Here is an 11,067-nt window from a genome sequence, read left to right as displayed (position 1 = left end):
AATTCACTATTTTGTAATACTGTTCCCAATTTGTTTAAATTTGTTCTATTTTGTAATTCACTTGTTTGATCTGATCACATTTTCCCTTTTTATCTTTTGTGGTTCATCTTAAAAAAATGCTTTCATTCATCAGTGAACCGCAAGTAAAAACATTATTACCGTTCACTTTTTTGTAATTTTGTTGTCAGATGCTTCTTATCTGTTTGTATGTCTGACCACCAGAATAGGAAAAGAGAAGTGAAGTGAAAAAAAAAACGTTTTATTAGTTTTTTTCCACAGTTGGCTCAAAGGTGATGTTTGGCACGTTGTTTAAGGGACAGTGCATCCAAAACTTAATCTTTAGGTCCCCAACGATCAAAGAAAAAAGGCACAAAAAGAACCAAAGACACAAACATGCAAGAACTTATACAACAATGTACACAAAACAGGTGACACGCATGTTGAAGCAGCCCCTTAAATTGTTTCCGTGGTAATGCAAATCAGAGTCAAAATTCCCAGCAACTAAACATCAACTCCAGTTGAGAGCATTTGCTTATTCCTCATGTGTTACTCGCACGCTCTAGACACGCACGCATCGCCGCGATTGCAATGGAGAAAGCAAAAGAGAGACCGTAAATAGGAGGCCAGCTTGCAAGAACGACATATCTGCCACACTGGTTGACTCGTGATGGACACGTTGAGCACCGCTCTTCTGGATGGTCCAAAAGGATTGTTAGAGCATGACAGCCAACTGGAAACATTTCTAGCACACAGGTGTAATACTCAAGGCCTGGGGGTGGGGGGGTGTTTACATCTCGCCCGGTGCATCATTTTAAGGGGCCCACGAAGGTAAATCATGTGCTGTAACCTTTTTTTTTTACCTAATTTTTCTAATAATTTGAAGCATTTTCTTTTCTCAATAACCCAAATTGTTTCTTCCAACTATTATTAAATTTAAAAAAATAATAGCTTTTTTTCCGTCTATGTCATCCAAAAGTTGTATAAATTTAATAACATTTGTATGGGCTCAGTGACAAAAGGGAACCAAGATGGACGAGGGCCTGCAGCAAAAAGGACCTTAATACACCAGCTCCAGAATGAGAGAAAGTGGACCAATCATTCTTCATCTTGTTTGGACCAGCTGATGAGATATATTGAGATATTGTAAATTGTCCAACAGGACGGGATTGTTATAGCAAAAGGGGGCGGGGTCAAAGAATATCAGGCTGAAGCCGGAAAAGGAACGATGAACATCTTAGAATGTGAACCATAATGCCAAACCGCTTTCTCCAGATACCAGAGAATGTTGTTCTCGATTAGAATGTCCAACACAAAAACATTCTATAATAATATTCAAGAACATGGCGAGAACAGCAAGCAAAATTAAACGTTCCCGACGGCCAGTCTTCAGGTCAGCATAAATTTGTCCAACAGCTTGGAACGTTGTAGAATGTCCAACTGCTAAAAGCACAACAAAAGCCAAAAGGAACGTTCTATAATCACATCCACCAACATCAAGCTATAGAACGCTCACTAACACCCATCGTCAGATTAATGCTGGATAACGTTGTTGTTCATCTTGTTAGGCAGAGGTCAGACCGTTCAAGAATTTTCCAACATCAAGGGAGATCATCATGCACAAGCACACGTTCTAGATCAATAGCAGACATGTTGTTCTTCAGTTAGAGCTCAGAATGTTCTTGAATTTCTAACCAATAGATGATTGTTAAAGCACAACAAAAGTGAAACATTCTAGATTAATATTTCAGAACTTTAAAATGAAGAACACGTTCTAGGAGACCAATCATTAGATTAGCACCAGAGCACCAGTCCATGGCTTGTTCTTCAGTCAGAGTTCAGAACATTGACCTAGAATGCACAACAGTTAAATGATTGTTAAATCACGACAAAAAGCATAATGAACATTCTAGAGCAGGGCTCAACCACCTTTTTGCGGCTGAGGGCTACTTCGTGAGCAACGATCGTATGAAGGGCTACGTGACTTGTTTGCGGCAAACTTCAGACTCAGTTCATTACACGTACATAAAATATTTTTCTTTTAATTTATTGTAGGAAATGACATTACAGGTATTTTAAAATTTTAATTCACGTAAGCAAGTCAGATTCAGAATTTAAAGCACAAATAAAAGAAACAATTTGCGGCCTATGGTATTTTTTAGAACATACCTCGCGGTCACCTTATATGGTCCTCGCGGGCTACCATACGTCCGCGGGCAACGTGTTGGTGACCCCTGTTCTAGAGGGATGGTCAGAAAAAAAGCTGAAGCACCTGTTCTAGAAGACCTATCATCGACGGAACACCAGACCACTTCTTGTTCCCCAGTCTGAATTCAAGATGTTGTTCTAGAATGTCTAACAGTTAAAGCACCAAAATGCTGAACAAAGGTTCTAGAAAGACAACTTGCTGAAGCACACGTACTAGAAGAACAATCATCAGACCAAGGCCAGACGATGCTCCCCCCGACCCCCCTCCCTCCCCATCAGAACTGGAACATTCTACAATTGCTACAAGGTCAGTGAGCCAAGCGCAGCGTTTTATGACAATTTCAAGGGCGGGGAGACGTCTGTTTTGTCGGCCGCCTGATTAACTTGCTCACAAATTCTTGTGGCCGGCCCGTATTCAACTTGAGCGCAACCCGCATGAGCTAACAATGCTAATGAAGTTAACAGCTAAAAAAGAGAAATCAAACATTGTGGTGTCATCGACTGTTAGCTTTCTCTGGATGAGTCGCCACAAATTTAGACTGTATCTTGAGTGCTCGCTGTTCAAGCAAATAATGTTAGCGGTCCACAGAGATCATTAAACGTGATGTCAATGGGATCCGAGTTGCCAGGTATCATGAATTTGAACAACATTATGAGCGCTAGCTGACAATGCTAACGAAACCGTCGTTAACCATTGTAATGTCATCAACGGTATCCACTTTGCTTGCTAACAATGACTTCTCATGAATGAATTTCCATGACAACTTAAGTGCTAGCTGTGTAAGCTAACAATGCCACCAAAGCTAGCTGTCAAGACGCAACAATAAATGTGTTCTCGTCAGTGGCATCCGGTTAGCTTAACTATGAGGGTCTGTGAATTTTGACTCCAACTTGAAACATAGCCACATGAGCTAATGATGCTAATGGTCCAAAGAGGTCCAGCCAACCTCTGTTCAAGTTCTTCTGACAACATCCTGCTCGTCATCCAAAGGGGGCGGGGCTTACGGTGGCTGGTGAGTTCTCTAAAGAACAACAAGCGTGTCCACGTATCTTCATGGGGGCGTTAGCAGTCTTTGGGGCGAAGGTTTAGGTGGTCTTGACCAGGTCGTAGACGTAGATGTGAAAGTCGTCGTCAAACTTGATGAAGTAGACGGAAGGCTTGGCTTCCACCTGATGGATGACCATCCCCGAGCGCTTGCCACCGTCGTCTTTGGTGTACTCCACCTGTTTGCCCACCAGACTGTCCACCACCTCCCCCGGCTCACGGTCTGACGACGCGCTCTCGCCTGCACAGATAAAACACCATTCTCACTTTTTTTTTTTTTTTATTATGAAGGTTACATTAACAAATTATTTCAGTGAATTAAATGTACGTGTCAATTATTTTCTTTTTAATTCATTCATAATTTCTGACTTATTTAAATCAATACAAAGTATATGTACATATGTTCATTTGTTTATAATTAATGACACAATTTTATTCTTAATTTCTTTATTAATTTTCTTAATTAAAATAAATGTGAAATGATTTCATTTTTTAGTATTAATCAAGTCAATCCATCATATTGAAATTAAATGGTACACGTCTCTACTAGAAAATGTGTAGTGCATTATAAAGTTTTACAAGTCACAACCTAATTGGAATTGGGTTTTGTAAACGTACTCATTTTTTATTTATAAGTGAATTAATTCATATAAAAGTTACCAAAACACGTTAAACTATTTCATACATTATAATAAAGTTTAGTCCATCCTTTGTCACGTTGTTTATAACATCGTGATTACATCCAGTAAGGAATTTAAAATAAATACAATGTTTTAACTTACCAAGTTTAGGGGGAAAAAGTGTAACTTAATGCAGCATATATTACAGGACTCTTATAAATGAAATGCAGAGTGGGAAGAATTTAAAAACAGAGCAGTATGTTGCTTGCCCACAGGTCAAACATTTCTGCAAGTTAATGGTACGTTCAAGTGCCACTTACTTGCGTCGGGCATAATGCGCAGATCTCCCTCTTTGTAGTCATCCAGCAGCTGGTACATGTAGAGCACCGGATCCTTCTCGTACGTGATGAAAAACCAGGACGTCATGATAGGTGCGCGGGCCAGCACCATCCCCCGCCACTCCTCCTTGGGGCCGTCCTCGGTCTCGAACATATGCTCCACCGCCTTGCCGATCATGGCGTCCGCTAGCAGCGCGTCAGTCACGCGAGCCGGAGCTGGAGGCGCACACCAGTATAGGCGGACTTTGTGATCAGTTTGGGTTTTACAGTTCTTATTACCCCCGGGACACTTTGTGGTTAGTTTGTCTAAATTAAGAGGGGAACATTTCCATCTTATTTGATGGTCCGTCTTAAGTGCGAGACAATGGGCAGGACCTCTGGCTAAAAATGACAACTTAAAATTTCTTAAGAGTGTATGGAATGTCCTCAATGCACCTTTTTGCTCATATTACACAGTTTTTTATGCAGAATTCAAATCTGAATTCTGTTCTGAAGGAAACATTTGTATTTTTTGATTATCAGCAAAATAATGATTGCACATTGCTGGATTTGACGAAAAAAAAAGACAAAAACGAAGCAGAAACAGCAGAGTAGGAACGTGACATCATAGTCAACATGTCAACAATGGCGAGCATTGGAATACATTGTTAGAACGACAACAAATTTTCTGATATTTAGAGCGACAAACAGTATTCTGAAGGGTCCCACGAAGACGGTGAAGAATACGAACGTTATAAAGGCGTTAAAGGTTATCAATTTAAGACAGTTAGACAGCATACATGTTCGAATGCAGACGAAATAGCTGACCATGAAGAAAGTGCAGGGAGCAGGATGTGCCTCGTGTTGGAAACAGAAACTGGTAAGCATTTGTGAAGTTCTTATTTTGTTTAGTTACTCATAAACTGATAAAAAGTAAAGGCTTTGATATCCTGAATGTATATACAAAATTTTTGGTGGTGTTTTAAAATTATGCAAACGCCCTGAATATAGAAAATAGGTACGCGACCACCCGGCCATTCATTGTACAGCGCGATGGATCTGCCTGTGCGTGCTTGTATGAGAAACTATCTGCAGTACGATGTGCATCACTAATTTGCGTGTACAAGGCTCGTTTATTATCGCACCAAAACAAACAGAAGATGATGACGTAGTCCACAGTCTAAGTTGGTACAATTTCACAAAAAAGGATTTTAATGATTGAAATCCGTTGAAAATGTTGTCACGTTAATTTGAGAGCAATAGGTGGTGATATCTTGCTTCACCATAAATATAATTTTATGTGGTAAACTGATGCCATAACCCAGGGGTGGTCGATCGCCACGCAGTCTTGCTCGATCACGGGACTGCATGCCAAAAAAAAAAAAAAAAGTCAGCCAATGTTCCCTCTAAACTGCGCGTGTGCGCAATTGTGCACCGCTGATGCAGTCTCTGCAAATATTCTGTGTTGCGCACAAAAAAAAATGTCATGCTCCTGGATTCCAGCCAGGGCTGGGCGTGGCCAGCTAATCTGAAGGTGCACACCTGCGCCTCATGACCTTTGATTAAGACCCAGTACATATAGGACCCGGGGGACGACTATTACTCTGCTAGATCGTTGCCTCTCATGCCTCGTTCCCGCACTACCGTACTCCTGACGTCTACCTCCCGTGTACCGACCAACGCCTGTCTCCCGACCTACCCCGTAAGCCTGTCGTTACTGATCTTGCTGCTTGTTTGGACTGACTCCCTGGTAACCGACATTGGAACGAATAAAGGCTTATTCCGCACTGCTTACCTCTCACCTGAGTCGTGCATTTGGGTCCACCCCCGAGTCTCGTCCGTGACAGAACGATCTAGCCAAGAACATGGACCCAGCCGACTCTGAAGCCATTCGCCGTGCGCTGCAAGTGCAGGGCAAACGCCTGGGTGAGCAAGAGGCTGCTCTCCAGGGTATGACTCACCAGATCCACAAGCTCTGCACCCAGCTGCAACCGTGGCTAGCCTCCCAAGCTAGCGCGGCCGCTCCTGTGCCTCCCCGTGCCACCATCACTCCGCTCTCTCGACCAGAGCGGTTCTTAGGCGACTCCGGTAACGTCAAGCCCTTCCTGGCGCAGTGCGATCTCCACTTTGAGCTGCAAGCTTCCGCTTTTCCCACGGACTGCTCCCGGATCGCCTTCGTCATTTCCCACATGACAGGGAGGGCGGAGGCATGGGCCACCGCCGAGTGGAGCCGTAACTCTGAGACCTGCCGCTCATGGGCGAGCTTTGTCTGCGCGCTCACCCAGGTGTTCCAGTATGCGGCTCCGGAACGCCAGGCGGCATCGTCACTCATGACAATTCGCCAGGGGCGTCGCCGCGTGTCCGACTACGCCATCGAGTTCCGGATTCGGGCTGCCAAGAGCCGCTGGAATGAGGAAGCCCTCCATGACGCGTTTTACGAGGGACTGTCCCCACAGATCTGTGGTCACCTCGTGGCCACGGATCTTCCGCCTTCGCTTAACTCCCTCATCGCATTGGCCCTCAAGGTGGACCAGCGCCTCACCGTGCAGAGACAGATGGAGGGCCTGAGGGAGGAGGAGAGGGAGAGTCGCAGTCCGGTTGTTTCCGCTTCCCGGCCACCCGTGTTGTCAGCTTCACCGGAAGCCATGCAAGTGGAGGGGCTTGGCAGCTCAGCGGAGGAGCGCTTACGTCGGCGACGAGAGGGACGCTGTTTTTACTGCGGGCGTCTGGGACACTTGATCGCCCGTTGCCCGACTCGACCAGGGCATTCTGACATCAGGATCGCTACTCCGGTGAGTGTGCGGTACACCGCGACGGAGTCAGGGAGGTCCCTTCTTCACCTCACCTTGGGAACGGACTCCCGTTCATGCTCTGTGACGGCTTTCATAGATTCTGGGTCGGAAGCAAACCTGATAAATCCCCACGTGGTCGAGGAGCTGGGGGGGGGCAACCTTTCCCACGAAACGTTTTCGTCACGCCTATGCCGCCAACGGCAAGTTCCTTTGTCGGGTTACACATCGCACTCAGACGCTACGTATGAGCTTTCCGGACGCTCACTCGGAGCGTATTAGCTTTCATGTCTTCGACGCACGTAGTAGCGACATCATCTTGGGCAGCCCGTGGCTCAAAGAACATAATCCGCACATAGATTGGACCACGGGTCAGATCAAGACTTGGGGAGAGGACTGTCTCAGTCGCTGTGTCGCTGTCCGGAGAGACAGGGGTATTCAAGTTGCGCCGGTTCGGCTAACAGAACCTAGTACCGCCCTGGACCTGACCGCAGTGCCCTCCTGCTACCATGACCTACGGGAGGTCTTCTCTGAATCTAAAGCAAAGTCTCTGCCGCCACATCGGTCATACGACTGCGCGATTGAACTCCTGCCAGGCTCCTCTCCTCCCAGAGGGAAACTGTTCTCTTTAACCGGACCAGAGCATCAAGCAATGAGGGACTACATCGAGGACTCGCTGGCAGCCGGACTCATTCGCCCCTCATCCTCACCAGCCGGTGCGGGGTTTTTTTTTTTGTCAAGAAGAAGGACTCCACGCTGCGACCCTGCATCGACTACCGAGGCCTGAACGACATCACAGTCAAGAACAGGTACCCTTTGCCGCTTATCTATACAGCATTCAAACTCCTCCAGGGAGCCCGGATCTTCACCAAGCTCGACTTGCGCAGCGCTTACCATCTGGTGCGGATTCGGGAAGGGGATGAGTGGAAGACGGCGTTCAACACCCCCACAGGGCACTATGAGTATCTGGTGATGCCCTTCGGACTGACAAACGCTCCGGCCGTCTTTCAGAACTTCATTAACGACGTGCTTCGGGAGTTCCTGAACAGATCTGTCTTTGTTTATCTGGATGATATTCTCATCTTTTCAGCAGACCTAACCTCTCACATTCAACAAGTCAGAGAGGTGCTCCGGCATCTGCAGCAGCACCAATTATACGTCAATATGGAGAAGTGTGAGTTCCATCGGGCATCCGTGTCCTTCCTGGGCTTCGTCCTGGCTGAGATAAACAGTGAGCAAGTCTGTCAAAGTCGTTAATTGCTGGATGTACATACTGCCATCTAATAAAAGACCATTAATTTGTTTTGATTGTTGGTACGCCTCGCTGGCATCAATCGATGAACAAAGATATATTATTTATTGTAAATATTGTCTTGAGGAATTAAGTACCCAAGTATATGCAACAAATCAGAGGTGCTCAATGCTCGATCGCAGGATGGCGTGCCAAAAAAAAAAAAGTCAATGTTCCCTCTAAACGGCGTGCGTAATTGTGCACAACTGATGCAGTCTCTTGGCAGATATTCTGCATTGCGCGCAAAAAAGAAAAATCCAATGTAAATTGAAAGTATAACATACAGCTATTCAGTTTGTGGCATTTTGCAATATGATTCAACGAGTGAGGGATGGCTGGTTGTTACATCCAATGGCACAATTCACATACGTACTGTAAAAAATGAAAAGAGGAAGTCAGTGGTTTGTTTTAGGCAGCACACGGAATTTTCTCTAACAATGACTGCTGCCACACTCTCTTTTTCCTAGTTTACCTTAACCCCCGCTTTCAAAGACATACACTCAAAATTAATGTTACAGTACTTACGGAGCCGATCAATGTGTTTCATGATGAAAACGTCCAGCACCGCTGCTTTAGTTCGCAACACAGTCTGGGCAACGTAGAGCAAAGATGAGCTCGGCATGCTGCTTATGTTTACTTTCGATATTAATGGAGAAAGTTAGAGAAGAAATGCTGTTGTTTAAAGATGCAATGACTGTCGGGGTATGTGAATAATCAAAGAAAAAGTGGTTAAACTGGACGAGATTTCTTTTCTGAATGGGGAAGGTCTGGTCTGAAGCCAAAGTAGAAAGTGCAGGATGAGATGGTGTGTCATTTTAAAACTCCACCTTGGCACAGCCTGATCCAGGATGAACGCCCTCGGGAGAGGCTGGCTGCTTGAAAAGTAGATCCTGGAATAAAAAAAAGTATGGGCACCCCTGCACTAAATCAACAGGTCATTTAAATACTCTTTGCTCCATCTTCTGATCAGATCGGTGATTATGATCGGTGGTCTTCTATTAGATGGCAGAAAGTACGCACAGCAATTAATGTAGCTACTTTTGGTGACATTTTTGTTTGTTGGCGTGCCATGAGATTTTTCAATTGTAAAGTATGTGCCTTGGCTTTAAAACGGTTGGAATTTGCTGCTCTGGCCAGGTCATGTATTGAACAGATCAGCACCATGTTTACACACAACCACAAACGCTAGCTTGCTAGGCTAAATAACGTTTTGTTGGCTGCTTGTGGGCCGTATCATATTAAAAGTACGTGAACATACCTCAAGCAAGCCTTACACGAAAGTCCCCCGCTGTCCTGAGTGCCAATGACCACCAATACACGATTCCACCCTCCATTTTATTCCTATAATACAGTCGTAGCCAGACACGTGTTGTCATCCGCACAGTAACGAGTATACCCTGTCATATTTGAGGTGATAAGATAAAGCCCAATGATCATAAAAAACGGGATGTTGTGGCTTTGGAATACAAGATTTTATTGTAGTAGTCTGACATAGTGCAATCCTGTAGTCTGATCCGCCCGTGACGTGTCGTCTGTCTCAGCCGTCTTCTCTCTCCCATACCCCTGGCGTTTTTTAATGACTTTACTGGCTGCCAGATATTTACAGCACTACATTAAGAGATGAAAAAAAATATAGAAAGGCTCCTATATAAAATATAATCGATTTTGGATTCAGATACACTGCGCACAATGGCGATGTGGAATCAATGTCTTTTGAGGAGCAGATCAATGACATCATTGATTGAATCTGCGAAGTATGACAATCAGCATAAAATGCCAATTATTGGCCGATTCTGATAAAGTTGATAAAATCGGCGTAAAGTCTAATCAAAAGACATGCTTTTGAGATAACGTCAGATCAAGCTAGATGCCACTCTTTTTCTTTTGTAGAGCTGCTATTTAGCTGATCGCCTCAACCCTTTGACGGTCCCGAGTTCAGTTGGGTGCTCCTGGACATCAAAATCCTCCTCATCCACATGTGGGTTGTTTTCATTGACATCACATTTTTTGCTGAATTAGCCACACACCACTGCGCGCTGCCATTTAACCTCTCTACCTAACGCCTACCAGTGTTGTAGACTCCGGAATGCTCTCCGTTACTGTTTGTGTTTTTGTGTTTCACGGGCGTCTTAGGACTCAAGTACACAAGAGAGGACTTGCTAACCATCTTCTTACTTTTTGTCAGAGATGTTCCTACAAAAACCGCAGAGACAAGCCTTGAGGACTGGAGTGAAGTGAACTTAAACCAACCAAGATTGTCTTTCTGAGCATGCGAGAGACGGAGCGATCCACTGTAAGCGTGCTCCCCCTCAGACTGCCAAAGTGGTAGCCTCCGTCTGCTCTTTTTTTTTTTAAATTGCTTTCTCAGGTCAAAAGGTTACATAGTTACATGTTCACAGTAAAAATGCTGAAACAGATGGCTACACCAACACCAACATAAAAACCAAGGTACGTGTTTCTTCAAGGCTGCAACAGTGTCTTGATAACAGGCATGTGATTTGACTGAATGAAAAATAGCCAGGGGTCTGGGGGCTGCAAGCATGATCAAAGGATGATCACAGATTTTAACGTGCAAGTTTTATATCTTGTATTATGAATGAAATATATCTAGTACGTCTATAATGTGGTTAGCGGCTATGCACCACAGGTAGGATGTGACCTAGAGTTGAAAGAGAAATTCTGGAAGGAACTAGATGAAGTAGTTCTGAGCATCCCAGACAGCGAGAGAGTTGTGATTGGTGCAGATTGTAATGGACATATTGGTAAAGGAAACAGGGGCGATGAAGAAGTGATGGGTAAG

At 44.6% G+C, this 11,067-nt stretch overlaps 1 protein-coding gene and 1 long non-coding RNA gene across 2 annotated transcripts in view; one reads left to right on the top strand and one right to left on the bottom strand.

The window, feature by feature from the left end:
• Positions 1–243: 243 nt before the first annotated feature.
• Positions 244–11,067, bottom strand: part of spinb (spindlin b) — a 29,145-nt gene continuing 18,321 nt past the window's right edge. The window contains exons 5-6 of the mRNA XM_061817211.1: positions 4,191–4,424; positions 244–3,491 (exon numbers count right to left, since the gene is read on the bottom strand). Coding sequence (XP_061673195.1) covers positions 3,292–3,491; positions 4,191–4,424 — 434 coding nt within the window. The 3' untranslated portion in view covers positions 244–3,291. The remainder of the gene's footprint in view (positions 3,492–4,190; positions 4,425–11,067) is intronic.
• Positions 4,431–10,883, top strand: LOC133499315 (uncharacterized). Its single transcript, XR_009794616.1, has 3 exons — positions 4,431–5,889; positions 10,158–10,245; positions 10,453–10,883. It is a non-coding gene; the product is annotated as an uncharacterized LOC133499315 (long non-coding RNA).

This window comes from Syngnathoides biaculeatus, chromosome 4 (genome assembly GCF_019802595.1).
Source record: "Syngnathoides biaculeatus isolate LvHL_M chromosome 4, ASM1980259v1, whole genome shotgun sequence".
NCBI lineage: Eukaryota > Metazoa > Chordata > Actinopteri > Syngnathiformes > Syngnathidae > Syngnathoides > Syngnathoides biaculeatus.
The sequence above is the reverse complement of the archived record's forward strand: the minus strand, read 5'-3'. Positions and strand labels throughout refer to the sequence as shown.